Here is an 18,882-nt window from a genome sequence, read left to right as displayed (position 1 = left end):
TGATTCATTCCCCATGTGGCTGCAATGGCTGGAGCTGAGCCAATCCAAAGCCAGGAGCCAGGAGCTTCTTTCTGGGTATCCCCCATGGGCGCAGGGTTCCAAGGCTTTGGGCCGTGCTTGATTGCTTTCCCAGGCCACAGGCAAGGTGCTTGGATGCTAGATAGGAAGCAGGGCTGCTGGGATTAGAACCAGGATTCTGACACAATTAAGGCAAGGACTTTAGCCACTAGGCTGCTGCGTCAGGCCCAATCCTAGATCAGTCTTATAAGCCCAGGATCAGGAGTTTCAATTGATAGCCCAGATTTGCACACATATCAGCGGGTGTTCACACACCCACACATACGTTACAGTGAAGGAGAAGGCTATGAGTCCAGTCATTCAAAACAGCCACAGTGGACAGCGTGGCCCAACCGATGGCAGTGGCTACTGATGCTGCAAGCGCCAGCATCCCATATGGGTGCCAGTTCAAGTACCAGCTGCTCCACTTCACAGCCAGATCCCTGCTTCTGGCCTGGGAAGGCAGTGGAGGATGGCCCAAAGCCTTGGGACCCTGCACCCGCGTGGAAGACCAGGAAGAAGCTCCTGGCTCTTGGCTTCAGCTCAGCCCTGGCCATTGCAGCCGCAGGGGGAGTGAACCAGCAGATGGAAGATCTTTCTCCTTCTCTCTGTATATCTGCCTTTCCGATGAAAAATAAATATTAAGAAAAAATCTCTCTCCCTTTGTCTCTTGTTGCTCCACCTTTCAAATAAGCAAAAAAAAAATTTTAAATAATATTTATTTGCCCCGGCACAGTAGTCTAGCGGCTAAAGTCCTCACCTCGCATGAGCTGGGATCTCATATAGGCACCAAATCATGTCCTGGCTGCTCCACTTCCCATCCAGCTCCCTGCCTGTGTCCTGGAAAGCAGTCAAGGATGGCCCAAAGCCTTGGGATCCTGCACCCACTTCAGAGACCTGGAGGGGCTTCCTGGCTCCTGGCTTCGGATCGGCTCAGCTCTGACTGTTGCAGCCACTTGGGGAGTGAATCATCGGATGGAGGATCTTTCTTGTTCTCCTTCTCTGTGTAGATCTGCCTTTCCAATAAAAATAAATAATTCTTTAATTTTTTTTTTTAAATTGGGGTCAGAACTGTGGCATAGCACATTAAACTACTGCTTGCTGTGCTGTCATTTCATATGGGTGCCGGTTCAAGTCTTGGCTGCTCCACCTCTAGTTGAGCTCTCCATTAGTATATCTGAAACAGAAGCAGAGGTTGATCTGGCTGCTTGGGGCCCTCCACCCACGTGAGAGACCTGGGAAAATCTCCCGGCCCCTTTTTGCAGCGTGTCCCTGCCCTGCCATTGCAGCCATTTGGGGAGTAAGTCTGTGGATGGCAAATCTCTCTTATACACACACACACACACACACACACAGTAACTCTATCTTTCAAATCAATAATAAAAAAAAAGGTTGACTTATTGGAGGGGCAAAGTTACATAAAGAGAGAAACAGAAACATGTTTAATCTTCTTATCTGGCTCATTCTCCCACATGACTGCTGTGGCCAGAAGTGGAGCAGTTCAAAACCGTGTCTCCCACGCGGGTGCAGGGGCCCAAGCACTTGAGCCATCTGCTTTCCTCCGTGCGTTAGCAGGGAGCTGGAGAAGTGGTGGGGCAGCGGGACTCGAGCCAGTGCTCTGATTCGTATGCTGGCATTGTAAGCTGTGACTTAACCTGTTGTGCCACCACGTCAGCCCCAGGGTTGGTTGGTTTGTTTGCTTGTTTGTAATGGTTTGTAATCCTTTTGTTCAAAGTGCCTCACACACAGTGCCACACGCATCAGTGTACCCGGACCTTGGCAGACAGCAACCATCTGCGTAGGCGGACCACTGCACATGGCAGCCGCTGGCGAACGGCAGCCATTGCATACATGAACCACGCGGACAGCAGCCATCAGTGTACCTGGACCGTGGCACTCGGCAGCCATAGGTGTACACAGACCGTGGTTGGCGTTCCCCGTCCTGAAAGCAACAGAGACTGCTGAAGTCTCAGTCGTCGCCTGTCGTGGAGGTGTCTGTCCTGTTGTCATGCAGGGACTCACACACTGTGGGAGTGAGCTTGGCGACCACGTGCCGTGGAGGGCCCTGTTCTTAGCATTAGGGGTGTTAGCAGCCGACAAACCAGAAAGTTGTTGACCTCACGGAACCTACGTGCCACAAAGGTGAGGGGACAGCCCTTTGGCCCAGCGACTAACACCAGCGGTGATGGCTCAAGGAACTGGATTCCTGAGGTCGACCTGGGGCACTGGACCCCCACCCAGGCCTGGGACAATCTCTCTCTGCTTCTCAAACAACCAAAAATGTAGACATCAAAATGAAGACAGAGGCCAGTGCCATGGCGTTGTTATGGTCTCAGGTAGCTAGTTCGGGCTCACAAGTTTGGAAGCCACACATCCCCCACCCATGTGGTCCTTTCTGCCCACCTATGATGCTTACCTGTCATCACCTGGAACCTGAGAAGGGGCGGTACTGTGTTGCTGCGTAGCCCCTCCCCTCCAGGCCCCCACAAAGGCCCATGATGGAGAGAGGCTCTCTCTCTTGGTCGTGTGCTTCTGTTGCTCTGGCACTCCGACTCTTGGTCTCCCCAGTACCTGCTTGCTCTCTGGCTTCTCACAGAAAGACTCTGAGCACAGGGAGCCCCTGTATGTCTGTATTCCTTACCCCCTGTGCACTGCTGAGGCAAGTCAGTGAAGCTACAAATGCTAAGATTTTTTTTTTAAGATTTATTTATTTTTATTGGAAAGAAAGATGTTACAAAGAGACAAGGAGGGAGAGAGCGAGAGATATCACCCGCTTACTGGTTCACTCCCCAAGTGGCCACAATGGCTGGAGCTGTGCCAATCCAAAGCCAGGAGCCTGGAGCTGCTTCCAGGCCTCCCAAGCAGGTGCAGGGTCCCAAGGTTTTGGGCCGTGCTCTGCTGCTGTCTCTGAGGCCACAAGCAGGGAGCTGGATGGAAAGTGGAGGAGCCAGGATATGAACTGGCGCCCTTATGGGATCCTGGAGCACGCAAGGTCAGGATTTAGCCACTAGGCTCTCGAGCAGGCCCTAATTTGTGTATTTTCAAGAATTCCAGGAGAGGTGAGGCCTCGCAGTACCGGAATGCAGACAGAGAAGCCAGAGAACGGTGCGTGTTTGCAGAACTGTAATCGTGTCCAGGTTGTTGGCTGCACATCTCTTAGTAATTTCTATTGCTGCTGGAGCCAGGCTTGGCTAATAGAGACTCCTTAATACATCAAGAATTGCCCGACATGCTCTTTCCTTCCCCGCACCCGTGTAACAGGATGCTGCCATAGAGGCGCCAGTTCAAGGCCCGGCTGCTCCACTTCCCATTCAGTTCCCTTCTCATGCGCCTGGGAAAGCCATGGAGGATGGTCCATGTGTGGGACCCAGAGGAAGCTCCTGGCTCCTGGCTTTGGCCTGCCTCAGCCCTGGCCATTGCAGCCACCTGGGGAGCGACAGTTACAAAGATCTGTGGCAGCATCCAGTATCCATGTGCGGGATACAGGACTCCGGCATGTGGTCTGTGGCTGTGCAACACGCCCTTTGGGGACACAACAGGCTAGTAAGGGCTGATCACGCTAACCCCACACCTGACCCAGGGCTCTCCACAACTCTCCCCGTTTTGGGGATTTATGCAAGAAGGCAGGGGAATCACCATGTGTGTGACCTTTTGTAGCTGATGCACTCATCAGTTACGGGGGAAGATCCAAGGAAACTAAAGCGTCTCCATGCAAGAGAATTCATCAAGCAGAGAATTGAGTGTCTCCAGCGCAGCAGGGGCGGCTCTCAGAGAGGAAGGACATGCCAGCGCGAGGCTGCTGGCCAAGGAGCAAGACATGCCTGTTTTGGTGCCAGGTTTTAGAAAATCCATGTTTTTTCATCTTTTGCATCACCACCGGCCTCCTGAATACTTACCCTCCCTCCGCGCCCAATCCACAGCATAGGAGCCCACTTGTTCTAGAATGGATGAAATTCATCCGTGGTGGATACAAGCAGTGAACAACGGGAGAAGGGGCTGATGAGCAGTGGCGGATGGGGTTTTGTTGGGGAGACAGAGATACTTTGAGGCCAGCCTGGCTTGGTGCACCGCCCAACAGCCACATGGCATGATTTTTAAGGGCCCAGTGCGGTGGCCTAGCGGCTAAAGTCCTTGCCTTGCACACGTGAAGATCCCATATTGGCACCTGTTTTAATCCTGATGGCCTGGCTCCCCGTCCAGCTCCCTGCTTGTGGCCTGGGAAAGCAGTCAAGGACAGCCCAAAGCCCCGGGACCCTGCACATGCGTGGGAGACCTGGAGGAGGCTCCCAGCTCCTGGCTTCAGATCAGCTCAGTTTCGTCCATTGCAGCCACTTGGGGAGTGAACCACCACATGGAAGATCCTTCTTTCTGTCTCTGCTTCTCTCTGTAAATTTAACTTTCCCACAAAAAATAAATCTTAGAGATGTCTTTGTTTTTATTGAAAAGGCAGATTTACACAAGAAGAGAGAGAGAGAGAGAGAGAGATCTTCTACCCACTAATTAGCTCCCCAAATGGCTGCATTAGCCAGAACTGAGCCAATCTGAAGCCAGGAGCCAGGAGCTTCCTCCAGGATTGCCCACATGGGTGCAAGGTCCCAAGAACTTGGGCCATCTTCTACTGCTTTTCCAGCCAATAAGCAGGAAACTGGATTGGAAGTGGAGCAACTGGGACACAAATCAGTGCCCCAATAGGGTGCCGGTGCTGCTGGTGGAGGACTAAGTTGCTATGCCACCATGTTGGTCCCTGTGGCATGATTTAAACGTAAGTGATTTGCTATTAAACCTCAAAGGTAGCTTCGGGGGCAGCGGCCACACAGCCCACCCTTCTGGCTGCTGGCTCCCAGCTCTTCACCTCATTTCCAATCCCTCTAGCTTGTTCTAGAAAAACAGCCCCAGACCTACAATGCAAAGGATGTGGGTCTCAGCATTGAAGGATTCAAAATTCCTGGGACAGCTGGGCCCGGGGCAATAGCATAACAGTTAAAGTCCTCGCCTTGAACGCGCCAGAATCCCATATGGGCGTCAGTTCTAATCCTGGCAGCTCCACTTCCCATCCAGCTCCCTGCTTGTGGCCTGGGAAAACAGTCAAGGATGGCCCAAAGCCTTGGGACCCTGTACCTGCATGGGAGACCCGGAAGAAGCTCCTGGCTCCTGGCTTCGGATCAGTAACAAAAGGGTCTGTGCTTTCACTAGTAAAGGTTACCTGGAAATGCACTCTCACTGGGAGCTGGATGTGGGGGTGACACGGACTGACACTGCAGCTCTCATGGCGGGGTCGAGGTGCAGCTGGGAACTTTCCCCAACCCCACATGTGCAAGCAAAGCAGAGTAAAGAGGTAAGCCCGGGAGCCATGGCACATTACTCCTGCTGTGCCACACCTCCGGCTTTGGTAGAAGCATGGTGGCAGGTGTCCTCTGCGGGGATGGGATGCCCAGGCAAGGGGCGGCCAACGGAGGCAGGGACGGGTGCATCGGAGCTGGCCTCCAGCCTCTGCATCTAGAGGCAGTCACCAGAAGATGTCTAAAGGGCGTCTAGAAGATGTCACGGTTTGTGCCTGAGGCCCTAACTGAGCTGGCCACGGGGGTCATGAGTCTGCCTGTGGACCACTTTCTCCTTCCTCCTTTCCTAGTCTTTCAGAACTCCCCCTGCCTCCCCACGGGACCACCCCTATAAGCATGGAGCACTCAGAATTTGCCAAAGAAGCCACCCCCAAAATGCGTTCTTGTCGTCCCCCCTCCCCACCCACATCCCTTCCACGCCCCCAGCCCCTCTGGCTGAGAGCTCCACGGAGCTCCGTGGTTCCTGCCAGCTCTTTTCCATCCAGCATCACCTGCGGAACCGGAGAGGCTCGCGCTCTGGTCTCCACGCTCCCGGGAGGGTCAGGCCCTCGCCCCGAGGTCCGGGAAAGACGATTTTCTAGCGAGGGGCGCAGGTGGAAAGCCACGCCCCAGGGCGCGCCTCCGTCGCCGCAAGCGCGCGCTTGTCCCTTGGAGCGCGGCGGGGTGCGCGCCGCGGCCTCGCTCCGGAGCTGGAGGCTGCGCGCCCCGTGCGCCCCGCGCCCCCATCCCATCTTCCCTTCAAGGCCGCAGGCCCCTCTTCCTCCTCCGAGAGGGTCATGACCCCTGGCTGGCGCAGGGTGGCCGGCGCAGCCCGGGTCCTGGAGCCCCCGGCGGCCGGACCATGATCCGGCTGGGCGGCTGGTGCGCGCGGCGGCCCCGCGGCTCGCCGGTGGCCGTGGGGCGGCGCCGGGCATCGGGCGGCCGCGCTCTGCGGGTGCTGCTGGACATGGACGGCGTCCTGGCCGACTTCGAGGGCGGTTTCCTGCGCAAGTATCGCGCGCGCTTCCCCGATCTGCCTTTCATCGCGCTGGAGGACCGGCGCGGCTTCTGGGTGTCGGAGCAGTACGGCCGCCTGCGGCCCGGGCTGAGCGTGAGCACCCCAGGCCCGGCCGCCCGAGTGACCTTGGGCGGGTCCCTGGTCGGATGGGGGTCCTGGCGGGGCGGGAACGTGGTGGGGGGCGGCGGGAGGCCCGGGAATTGCTACTGTCTTGCCATAGAGGCTCCTGGCAAAGCTCTGCGTCCCCACCTCCCTCCTTGACCGCTTTTGTTTTTTCAACAATAATAAACAACTCAGTGTATTTCAGTCCTCATTGCTCACCCTTATGGGCATTCGTATCCCCCCCCCCTTTTTTTTCCTTTCCCTGGAATGTTGTTGGTGTTTGTTTTTTTTTTTTTTCCTCAATTTGATTGATTGGTGATTGATTGCCCTGTTCTATAAAAGCGTAGCTCTTGAGTGCCATTTGAGAGGCTCAAGAGAGTTGGGGCACTTTCTGGAGAGGACATAGTGACGTGGAGGGGTCACTATGGTGGGCGCACTGGGGTGGGGAGCCCTGACCCCCTTCTCGCCGCAGCTCCTCTCCTCCCCATTCCCCAACCCGTGATGGACAGAGGAGAAATAGCCAGGGAGGGATTTGAAGGGTGGGCGCGGCCTGGCAGGGGCTGACCCCACGCACGCGCAGGGGTTTGGGGAGGACCAGGAGGATGTTACCAGCAAGGCTTGTCACCCCCAGGTTCTCCCCTCCGTGAGTGTGTGCGCTGCAAGCTGGGCTGCGCTTTGCAGATAGGGGAACGTGTTCCCCACGTGCGCCAGTAGGGGCGCCGTCGGGACCTAAACCCAAGTTTGCACCCATCCTCTCTACTCCCCCAAAACAAAACAAACAGCCTACTCTCCCCGTCCGGCTTTCTACCAAGTGTGTGTCCCGTGACCTCAGAGGGCTCTGGGAAGCACATCAGCTCCCCTTGTTAGTAGCAGGCACCCCAGAAGGGTGGTGACCAGGTCCGCCTGCATTCCAGCTTCCTGCTGGTGTGCACCCTGGGAGGTAGGTAGCAGGTGCTGGCCGCTGCAACGCTGCAGAGACCTGCAGTGAGCTCCTGGTCCAGGCCTGGGATTGCGAGCTGTTGGGGGTGTGAACCAGTGGATGGCGGCACTTGGCTCTCTCTCTCTCTCTCTGCCTCTTCCCCCAGCTGGTCCCCACTTAAACACTTCACACACTGGAAATTCTATGGCTTCCTGTGCTGTGTGAAGGTCAGGGACCAGGGGTCCAGCCCTGCCCACCCCACCCCCCACTTCCTGCTCAGGGGTCTGGGGTGGTCACACAGACCCCAGGGCTGAGAAACTAACTCCTGCTTTCCCAGTGAGGAGGGGAAGATGCAGGCTACTGCTGTGTCATGTGTCTGAAGGGGGTGCCCTTGGCCAGCGTGACCAGCATCAGAGCCACTGAGAGCAGTCCAGCTCACAAATGCTGGCGTTCATAGTTCTGGAACATTCTCTGTGTTGCCTCCATCTTCACGGTGTTCAGGGAAGTAGGTAGGATAGAGGTTGAGAACACAGATCCTTCCAACTGACATTTTACACAATTTATTTTTTATTTGAAAGTCTATTACAGACAGACAGGGTCTACCATCCACTGGTCACGCCCCAAATGGCTGCAAGGCCTGGGGTAGGGCTAGAGCAGGGACAGAAACTTCTGGGCCTCCTGTGTAAGTCCGGGGCCCCAGCACTTGGGCCATCCTCCACTGTTTTCCCAGGTTGTAATCTTAGAGCTGGTCAGAAATGGAGCAGCCGGGACACGAACCAGTGCCTATATGACTAGCACTGCAGGTGGGGGCTTAACTTTATATACTATTCTGCCAGCCCTTAGAGTTTTTAAAGTTTATTATTATTATCAGAAAGGCAGTTTTGCGGAGAGAGAGAGAGAGAAAGCCAGCAAATGCTCTTCTATCCACTGGTTACTCCCCAAATGGCTGAGAACATTAAGGCTGCCTGAGTTGAAACCTGGAGCCAGAAGCTTCCTCCAGGTCTCCCAGGGGCCCAAGCATTGCTGCTTTCCCAGGCCACAAGCAGGGAGCTGGATGGGAAGTGGAGCAGCCGGGACACAAACTGGCACCCAGATGGGATCCTGGTGCCTGAAGGGTGAGGACTGACCAAATGAGACATTGCACCAGGTCCCGTTGGCTGAGCCCTTGTTGGCGTCCCTAACACATAGACCCAGGCAGAGCTGGTCTGACTGATTAGGGAGAGGGGCTGGGAGCCCTTCAGGCTGTCTGCCTAGCTGCCCTGAACCCCAGCCTGGTGACACAGGCCTGGGAGCTCACCCTGGAGAGCTAAGATGCCCACCTCACCCCTCAGGGACAGAAAGTGTCTGCTGGACCCCCATAGACAGCACCCATCACCACAACTCGCTCCTGGGGAAGGGGACCCCACACAAGCTCGGTGCACTCCTTCTACCTCCCAACGTATGAGGGTACTTCCAAGGGTTTCTGGGAAAGAAATTTACTTTTTTTTTTTTTTTTTGGTGCAAAAAAAATATAGACACTTGTATATATGAGGCACCGTCCCAAAAAAAAAGCTCACAGAAGTTGAGTGTTATGGAAAAACTTGCAAAGGGACAATGGGGGTTTTCAGATGGTTTTGCATCCCCGGAAGCATGTGTTTAAATTCTACTTCTCAGGGGGGACTGGAAAGCTCTGTGTGTCCTGGGATGTGTATCTCCACAGGGCAAGGTCAGGAGTTGGGGGTGGAAGCCCTTCCTCCCTCCCTCCCTCCCTCCCTTCCTCCCTCCAGCTTTCCCTCCCTCCAGCCCTCCCTCCCTCCTAACCCTCATTCCCTACCCCCTTCCCCAGCTGCACACCCAGACCCAGGTACCCCTGGAGGGTCACATGCTTCTCTCTGCTTCCAGGAGCAGGCCATCAGCATCTGGGAATCCAAGGACTTCTTCTTTGACCTTGAGCCTCTGCCGGGGGCTGTGGAAGCTGTGAAACAGATGGTCAACCTGCGAAAGTATGTTTGTCGTGCCCCCTCGCTCCCTCTCCCCCACCACCTCCCCTCACCTCTCTGCCTTTGTCCTGGCCTGGTCCCCATCCACCTGTCCTTGGAACTTCCCAAGACCAAAGTCCTGCTTGCCAACCCCAGTGCTCTACTTGGCTACAGACCTGGCTGAGCCAAGCAGGCTGGCCAGATGTTTGGCCCGTGTGTGTGTGTGTGTGTGTGTGTGTGTGTGTGTGTGTGTGTGTGTATGCCTGTCTGTGTGTTATGTAGCATTCCGACTGTGACATTCCCTTGGGGGGTCCGGCTTTCAGCTGCTGGTGGCGGCGGGCAGTGTCTCCACCTTGTGGCTGCTCTGAGGAGTGCTATTCTGTGGCTGCGGAGCTGCTGGGTCATGGAGTGATTCTGTGTTGGACAACTTGAGGAGTTAGCAAACTTCGCTTTCTTGGACGACTCTGCCACTTTTAGTATCCCCAGAAGTAGTGTAGGAGGATTCTGATTCCTGCAAATCTGTGTCAGCTCTTTGTACTATCTTTTTTTTTTTTTTGACAAAAAGATTTGTTGGAAAGGAAAAGTGACAGAGAAGAAGAGGGTATCATCATTCGTCTGCTTGTTCATTCTCCAAATGGTCACAACAGCTAGGAACCAAGAGCCAGAAGCCAGGGACCAGGGGCCAGGAGCCAGGGACCAGGGGCCAGGAGCCAGGGGCCGGGAGCCAGGGGCCAGGGGCCGGGAACCAGGGACCAGGGGCTCGGAGCCAGGGGCCAGGGGCCGGGAGCCAGGGGCCAGGGGCCGGGAACCAGGGGCCAGGGGCCGGGAGCCAGGGGCCGGGAACCAGGGGCCAGGGGCCGGGAGCCAGGGGCTAGGAGCCAGGGGCCGGGAGCCAGGGGCTAGGAGCCAGGGGCCAGGAGCCAGGGGCCAGGAGCCAGAAGCCAGGGACCAGGGGCCAGGAGCCAGGGGCCAGGAGCCAGGGACCAGGGGCCAGGAGCCAGGGACCAGGGGCCAGGAGCCAGGGGCCGGGAGCCAGGGGCCGGGAGCCAGGGGCCAGGGGCCGGGAACCAGGGGCCAGGAGTCAGGAGTCAGGGACCAGGGGTCAGGAGCCCAGGGACCAGGGGCCAGGGACCAGGAACAAGGACCAGGAACCAGGAATCAGGAGCCAGGGCCAGGAGCCAGGGAACAGGGGCTAGGAGCCAGGGACCAGGGGCCAGGGACCAGGAACAAAGGCCAGGAGCCAGGAATCAGGATTCAGGAACCAGAAACCAGGGAACAGGGGCCAGGAGCCAGGGAACAGAAGCCAGGGACTGGGGGCTAGGAGCCAGGGACCAGGGGCCAGGGACCGGGGGCCAGGGAACAGGGGTCAGGAGCCCAGGGAACAGGGGCTAGGAGCCAGGGACCAGGGGCCAGGGACCAGGAACAAAGGCCAGGAGCCAGGAATCAGGATTCAGGAACCAGAAACCAGGGAACAGGGGCCAGGAGCCAGGGAACAGAAGCCAGGGACTGGGGGCTAGGAGCCAGGGACCAGGGGCCAGGGACCGGGGGCTAGGAGCCAGGAGCCCCATCTGGTCTCCCTAGCAACACTCAGGTAGCTGAGCCTTTATTTGCAGCTTCCCAGATGCATTAGCAGGGAGCTGGTTGAGAAGCAGAGCACCCTGGAGTCCAGCTAACTGCCAGTGTGGGAGGGAGGCATCCCAAGTACCTTTACTAACCATGCCATGACACCTGCTGAGAGTGAAGCCACAGCCCATTGTGCTGTTCTTTCTTTTAAAATTTGAGACACCTGGAAACAGAGGGAGAGACTTGCCGGCATCTTCCATCTGCTGGCCTACTCTGCAGTGGCCGCAAGAACCGGAGCTGGCCTAGGCTCTGCAGCCAGGTCTCCCACGGAGGGTGCAGGGGCTGACGTACTCAGACCATTTTTGTAAAATGCAGCTCGTGTGGAAGGCCTCAGCGTGGCATCTGGCTGCACTCGGCAGGCAGTCAGTAAGTGTGATCTGTTTGCCGTCTTGCTTGATGGACTTGGTGCACAGAGCTGCTAAGAATCTGTGTGGACTACTGACTGATGGTCAACGGCCGAAGTTTATTCACAGCATCAGACAGGTGGTCATGTAGGCATCGGGGAGAAGGGCTTGAGGAACTTAGATTTCAACAACAAGTAGGAGTTGACATGAGACTATGGGAGTTCCTATAAGCTTGTCTGTTGAACTCATCACTTGTTGCCACACCCTTGCCTGAAAGTATCTCTCTTTTTTTGGTGTATCCAATCAATTCTGCTCCTGCAAATGATATCCACTCAGTTGTCCTTCTTCAGTTATCTGTTGCCGTTACGACTCCATAAGATCTGGAAGGTGCATCTCAAGAGGCTGGAGTTGTGGCGCAGAGAGCTAAGCCACCACCGTGATGGCTTCTCACCTCAGCCCCGGTTCAAGTCCCAGCTGCCCCACTTCTGATCCAGCTCTCTGCTAGTGCACCCGAGAAAGCAGCAGAGGATGGCCCAAGTGCTTAGGCCCCTGTACCCCCATGGGAGACCCAGATGGAGCTCCAGGTTCCTGGCTGCAGCCTGTCCCAGGCCGGGCAGGTTTCTTTGGTGTAGAACTTTACAGAGCTTTCAACTGCTCCTGCCATGAGAATGGGGCAGCTCATATTCTAGCCCTATTATTCTAGACTTTGCCTCTGGTCCCATGAGGGTGGGGTGAAACTCCCAGCTTAAGGAAGACCCAGTGTTGGCCATACCCAGGGTACTTTGCCTGTGTTTTGGTGCCAATTGGCCAATAAAAGCCAGACCGGGGATGCCATCAGTGGCAGATCCGGAGCCAGAGGCTCGCCAGGGAGGACCAGGAGGGGGCGTGATGAAGTGCCTGCTGCCGTGCTTGGCCTGATGGCAGGTCTGGGATAAGCACAGTTGAAAAAGTGTACCTGCCTTTGAAGCCAGCCCTGGCGATCAAATGACCCACCTCTGCTGTGGCAGGGGTGACAGGTGGGGCTAGCCCTCACCTGGGAGGAGACTGCTGGGAGCAGATCTCACCTGCCGCTGTCCCCCTCCCCTCCTAGGATGGACCCTGGCTGCGTCACCTTGTCCCGCCAAAAGTAGGAGTCTTTACATACAAATTTTTCTTTCTTTCTTTTTTTATTTGAAAGGCAGAGTTACACAGAAAGAGAAAAAAAAATATATCTATTTCATCCATTGGCTGTTCCCCAAGTGGTTTCAATGGCCAGAGCTGGACCGATTTGAAGCCAGGAGCCAGGAGCTTCCTCCAGGAGTCTCCCACATGGGCACAGGGGCTGAAGACTTTGGGCCGTCCTCCACTGCTTTCCTAGGCCATAAGCAGGGAGCTGGATGGGAAGTGGAGCAGCCGGGACATGAACTGGTGCCCAGATGGGCTGCTGGCACTGGCAGGTGGGGGGGGGAGGTTAACCTGATATACCACCACACTGACCCCACCAAAATAAATCTTTTTGGGGGGGAGGGGGGAAACCTTTCTAAATGTTCGTTACAGAGGTGAGGGGATGGGGATTGTGGACCGCTGGGGGCCCCTGGTAGGGGTGGAGGAGGGAGAGAGAAATGTTGGAGAGAGCGGGGAGGTGTGCCTCTCCGGGTTGTCAGACCTCACGAGTGCCAGGGGACAGATGTGGTCTCTTGTTGCGGCCTCTGGGGACCTCAGTGGGAGGAAGATGTCCTAGGGTTGTGCAGTGGCGCCTGTGTATGGGATGACCTCTTCCCTCTGTCCTCCCCGAGGCTCTTCCTGCTCTCTCTGTGTAAGTTCTGAGGCCTGTTGGTTGTCCGTATGGACCTCAGGGTGTCCACAGGCCTAGGTGCTTTCCATGGAATTGGGGCTGAACTGCTGTGCCATCTGCATCCCTTTGTAGAGGCACTTGAGCTCTTCTGTGGGGTTATAGATGACGGTGGTGTTGTCTTTCCTGTGGATCTGATCTGGGGTTGCTCTTCATCCTGTCTCTGGAGTCAGCAATGGGGGTGACCCAGTCCCCCAACACGTGCTCCATGGCCAGACCACACACCCGTGGTTTGTTCCCTGAGGTCGGGGATCCTGTTGGTCTAAGGCACTCATGCCATTCAGGGGGGCTCGTTCCCAACCAGGTCACCCTCCCCAGCCCACCCCCAGCTCGGCTCCCTTAATCCACAGCAGGTGCTACAGCTTGGTCTGGATCGCCACCTGCCCCCTCTCCCCTGTGTAGCTGTGGCGTGTCAGCCTGGTGAGGGGCCACTCCAGAACCCCTACTGGGCTGGCCCCAGCCCCGGATCTCACAAGTATTGGCAGGTGCAGTGGTCTGACCCAGTCTACCCTGGCTCTCATGAGTACCAACATGTACAATGGCCTAGTCAGAGAGACCCCTTGAATCCTCACTAGATGATTCCCCAGACCCAGTTCTCGTGCGCACTCGTAGGTGCAGCAGCCCAATCTGGCCTGCCCTGTACACAATCCTTGCTCCCACCAGGGAGCACCTTGGCTTTGTCAAACTGATCTTTTAGAACTCTTACCAGGCCCGCCCCAAGACCTGGCCATGGTGCCCGTCAGCGGGTGTTATGAAATGGTCCAGCCCGCCCCCAGACCTGGCCAGCCCGCCCCCAGACCTGGCCATTGTGCCCGTCAGCGGGTGTTATGAAGTGGCCCAGCCCGCCCCCAGACCTGGCCATGGTGCCCGTCAGCGGGTGTTATGAAATGGTCCAGCCCGCCCCCAGACCTGGCCATGGTGCCCATCAGCGGGTGTTATGAAGTGGCCCAGCCCGCCCCCAGACCTGGCTTTCACAAAGACTCTGGCAAGTGTATCAGCCCAGTCAGGGAGACCCTTTGGATCCCAACTAGACTGTGTTGCAGGTGTGGCTCCCACACACTCTGGTGGGTGCTGTGGCCTGATCTTGCCCTCTCCTGGCCTCAGCTATTGATCACATGTACTATCAGTTGGAGCTGCCTAGTTGGGATTGGGGAGCGGGGCGGGGGGCTGTAGTTCCCATGAATTCTCACCACGCCTGTCCCCAGACCTGGCTCTCATGTGTGGCCGCAGTTGCACTGGTGATCCAGCCATTGTGCTTACTGATGAGTTCTGCAGCCTGACCCACTCCCATCTCTGTACCCCGTGTGCACTGGCAACAGCCCAGGAAATCCTCCCAGCACCCTCACCTGGCGGGTTCCTAGCCCTAGCCCTGGCTCCCTCTGTGCTCCATCGTTTGTCCTAGCTGTCTTGTTTGTCCTAGCTGTCTTGTTTATATGTGGGTACAGTGGCCTGCTGTGTATAAGTCCTTAGCAACCACTTCGTAACACCTTAAATAGCCCTTAGCTGGCCTTGTTCCGCCTGTCCAAAGTTTAGTACACAGCCATTACTGTGGTGGGGCAGGGGTCTTGACCACCCTGCATAGCCATGCTCCCACAGACGTTTTGAACATGTTGTCATATAGACATCCTACACATTTTTAAAATTTTTTAAAAATATTTTTTATGTGACAGGTAGATTTACAGAGAGAAAGTAAGACAGAAAGATCTTCCCTCCACTGGTTCACCCCCGCCCCCAAATAGCCACAACAACCAGAGTCAAGCTGACCTGAAGCCAGGAGCTTCTTCCGGGTTTCCCACTCAGTGCAGGGTCCCAAGGTTTTGGGCCGTCCTCGACTGCTTTCCCAGGCCACAGGCAGGGAGCTGGATGGGAAGTGGAGGTGCCAGGATTAGAGCCATTGCCCATATGGGATCCGGGTGCGTTCAAGACAAAGACTTTAGCCGCTAGGCTATTGCACTGGGCCCTATAAAAGTTTATTTCCTTGTAAGACAGAGTTCCACCCACTGATTCACTTCCCAAATGGCTGCAATGACCAGGGCTAGGCCAAGTCAGAGGCAGGAGCCAGGAGCCTGGAGCTTCCTCGGGGTGTCCTCCAGGTCTCCCCCGTGGACGTAGGGGCCCAAGCACTTGGGCCATTCCTTGCTGCAGTAATGTGCTATGGGGAATATTTCAGGAAGCATTTCCTGAGCTAAACAGAGAACCCAGCTTGGAAATGGCACAGAGCGATGGGGGCAAATTGTCGCGAAAGTAGGCCGGTGGGCCATGGCATCTATGGCCAGACTGCTGCGGCAACCCCACCACTCAGTCACAGAGAGGAGCGGCCTTCTCCACGGGGAAGCTGAAGGGACACGGCAGGTGGGCGCTGGTCACGTAGGAGGACTTGGGGCGGAGCACGGCTTGCCTAGGGAAGGAGCGTATCCATTTGCGGGGCGGGGGTGCGGATGGTGGAGCAGGGGTACGGCAGGTCTGCGGAGGGGAAAACAGCAAACTTGAACGGTGTGGCCTTTGAATTGGCCATGGAGGAGCCTTGCTGGGGCCACCTGCCCCAGTGGGGACAGCAGAGGAGGGCCCCCGCAGGGGCTTAGCGCCAGCACTGAGGATGACAAGGGGCGCGGTGGGCCAGCACGGGGACAGCATGGCTTCTTCCGTAGTCTGCGTTTGCCAGAGGATTCCGCACGCCTCCAGCCGGAAGTCATCCCCTGGGATGTTTGAAAGAGCCGGGTTTGTGGGGCAGGGGGCTCCAAGGCTGGAGGCGAGCTGAGGGGAGAGGGGTGGGATTGTACGCACGCTGTCATGATGGGGAAGCACCGGAAGTCGGGAACCTGGGCCAGGCCTTGCGGGAGGAGAGTACCGGCCTTTCTCCTGCTGTGGTGCGGCAGGATAGAGCAGCTCTCTCCCCAGGGGAACCCCTGACAGCAAGGGGCAGGTGCAGCGGGGGGCCGGGAGCCCAGACTCCCCTGGGGCAGCCTCGCAGACGTGAGGATTCCAGAAGGGCACAGAGGCCCCGTTTATGGGGTGCAGGGGCCCTGGGTGGCTCCCCCTACCCTCCCGGGCAGAAAAGTGGGTTCTCGGCTCTGTGCGGGGGAAGAGTCTCCCTCTGCATGCCGCAGAAGGGAGAGAACTCAGACTTGGGGGGCTGTAGGGTTCAAGCTCTCTTTTCTTGCCACAGCACCGACGTGTTCATCTGTACGAGCCCCATCAGGATGTACAAATACTGTCCCTATGAGAAGGTAAAGGGCAAGGTGTGGGGGGGCCTCTGCATCCCAGCTCCTTTTCCCACGCAGTCCAGCCCCTCAACCCCACCCGGGCCTTTCTGTCCCAGCATGACCAACCTGGTCTAGACCGAGTACCTGGTCTGGTTCCCCCGACGCCCCTCCAAAGCTGCCCAGGCCAGAGCTCCTGTCTCCGTGCAGGCTCCGCCCTCCCCTCCCCTCCCACCCCAGCAACACCAGACCCCTTCACCTATCCCTGGGACGGTGTGGCTTGCATCCCTTCCGCCCAGCCTGGCCTCCAAGGCTCCCCCTTAGCCGCTGGGGACTGGCCCTGCCCTCTCACCCAGGCACCCCACGGGCCATGCAAAGGCCGTGGTGTCACTCCTCCTCACCCACTTGCAGTACGCCTGGGTGGAGAAGCACTTGGGCCCCGACTTCCTGGAGCATATTGTCTTGACCAGAGACAAGACGGTGGTGTCCGCCGACCTCCTTATCGACGACCGGCCGGACATCACAGGTGAGGAAGAGGAGGGGTAGGGCGGGGGTGGGGCAGGCCTGGAACCTTACACACACACACACACACACACACACCCTGTCAGTATTCATCTTGGTGTCTCCCTCTAGGGACAGCTGGGCACCCTGGGAGCTGGGAGAAGCTGCCCCCCAGCTGGTCCGCTGGAAGCATCGTGGCATGGCAGGCTCATTGGGGTGTCTGTGGGAGGGAATGTGCTTCCCCCAGTGCCTTTTGGCACTGTCCTGGGACAGTCAAGGGCTGTGCCCAGAGGGAGGCTTCCACAGGGGCACCTGCCCCTGACCTCGGACTTGCGGGGCGGACTCTCCTCCCAGGGAACTTGGGGGAGGTCAGTTGCCCCTGGGTGTTTCCAGTGGCGGAGGGCAGGGAAGTGGCCAGCACTGCCACGGGGTGGCCCCGGGGCTGGGTGAGGTGGACCCGCCACTCACATGGCGTCTTTCCCTCCTCTGGCGAGGCAGGAGCTGAGCCTAACCCCAGCTGGGAACACGTGCTGTTCACCGCATGCCACAACCGGCACCTGCAGCTGCAGCCACCGCGCCGCAGGCTCGACTCGTGGGCCGACGACTGGAAGGCGGTCCTGGACAGCAAGCGGCCCCGCTGAGTGCAGGGGCCTCGGCTCTGCTTCCCGCAGGTCCCAGCCCTGTCAGGCCTTAACCCCCATCTCAGGGCAGGGCTGGGCGCCTCAATCCCACCCCACCATGGGACAATTGGACCTGACCTCAGGGAGTGGCCCCGGGAAGGATTGAGGCCTGCCCGTCCCTGCTCACACCCCAGGCGGGTGTGCCTCTGTCCACCTGGAGTGGCCGGACTCTTCCCTGTGAACACAAGCCCTCCGTCCGGCTCTTGGCACCCCTTGCTCCAGCCTGGCCTCCCCTAGTGGGTCCCCGGGGAGGGGGAAGGTGAGAGAGGGGAGTGAGACAGGTCTGAGCCAAGTCAGCAGGACGCATGACAAATAAATACTGATGGGTTCCCTCGTAGCGGCTTTGTGTGGCTTTTGTCGGGTTTGAGGACCCTGGAGGAGGATGCTGGCTAGGGAGGGGAGAGCAGGGCGTGTCCCGTGGAGGCCCCCAAGGACCTGGGAGCACGGGAGTGTCTCGCGCTACACCACTCCAGACAGAGACCACTGGGAAGGCACAGCAGTCACCTCTGCCGGCTTGGGTGTTGCTTCAGGGACAGGACCAGGGCTGACCCCATCCTGACAGGTGATGTCTCACCTTGGGACCCAGGACAACCAGCTGTGGGCTGCTGGGCAGTGGCCACTGACGCCTTAGGAGACTCCGGGCATGTTTAGGCGTCTGAAGGCCTGGGTCCGAGAAAGAGCAGCTCTCTCCAGGGGACATGAACGGCCAAGTCTGCCAGCAGCCCTGTGCTTCTGTGTGTCTTCTGCCACTTGAGCTGAAGTTCTAGAAAGATCCTAAAGGGAAGAAGGCTTAGCTGTGGGGCCAGTGTGTTAGCTCAGCGGGCTAATCCTCTGCCAGCAAGTATCAGCATCCCATATAGGCACCTGCTCGTATCCCAGCTGCTCTACTTCCCATCCAGCTCCCTGCATGTGGCTTGGGAAAGCAGTTGAGGACGGCCCAAAGCCTTGGGACCCTGTACTCGTGTGGGAGACCCAGAAGAAGCTCCTGGCTCCTGACTTTGGATCAGCTCAGCTCTGGCTGTTGCGGTCACTTGGGAAGTGAACCAGTGGATGGATGATCTGTCTCTCCTTTTTGTCCATATCTTTCAAGTAAAAATAAATATTATTTTTAATAATACATTTGTTTTATTTTTGATGATGTTTGCCTACTTGAGAAGGATGCATGCCCATGTGGACCACTGATGAGGGTGGGGAGGGTTGAGGAATTGGGGAAGTGGATGGGACAGCTGTCTCTGATCTCCATTTTCCTTTCTGTATCTGGGGGAAAGTGGGGAGAGGGCTGGTCCCAGCAACCCAATCACTTCAGTATTCGGAGAGGGAGGATGGCCACC

General features: G+C 57.3%; 1 protein-coding gene across 1 annotated transcript; it reads left to right on the top strand.

Annotated features, from left to right (window-relative positions):
• Positions 1 to 6,237: 6,237 nt before the first annotated feature.
• NT5M (5',3'-nucleotidase, mitochondrial) lies at positions 6,238 to 17,512 on the top strand. Its single transcript, XM_040974550.1, has 5 exons — positions 6,238 to 6,486; positions 9,296 to 9,396; positions 16,337 to 16,397; positions 16,782 to 16,896; positions 17,370 to 17,512. Exons 1-5 carry the CDS (start codon positions 6,238 to 6,240, stop codon positions 17,510 to 17,512), a joined length of 669 nt encoding a protein of 222 aa, XP_040830484.1.
• Positions 17,513 to 18,882: the final 1,370 nt, after the last annotated feature.

The sequence above is a fragment of the Ochotona curzoniae genome, unplaced genomic scaffold, assembly GCF_017591425.1.
Source record: "Ochotona curzoniae isolate NIBS_2020 unplaced genomic scaffold, NIBS_Ocur_1.0 contig_2456, whole genome shotgun sequence".
Lineage (NCBI taxonomy): Eukaryota > Metazoa > Chordata > Mammalia > Lagomorpha > Ochotonidae > Ochotona > Ochotona curzoniae.
This window is presented reverse-complemented; position numbering and strand designations above follow the sequence as displayed.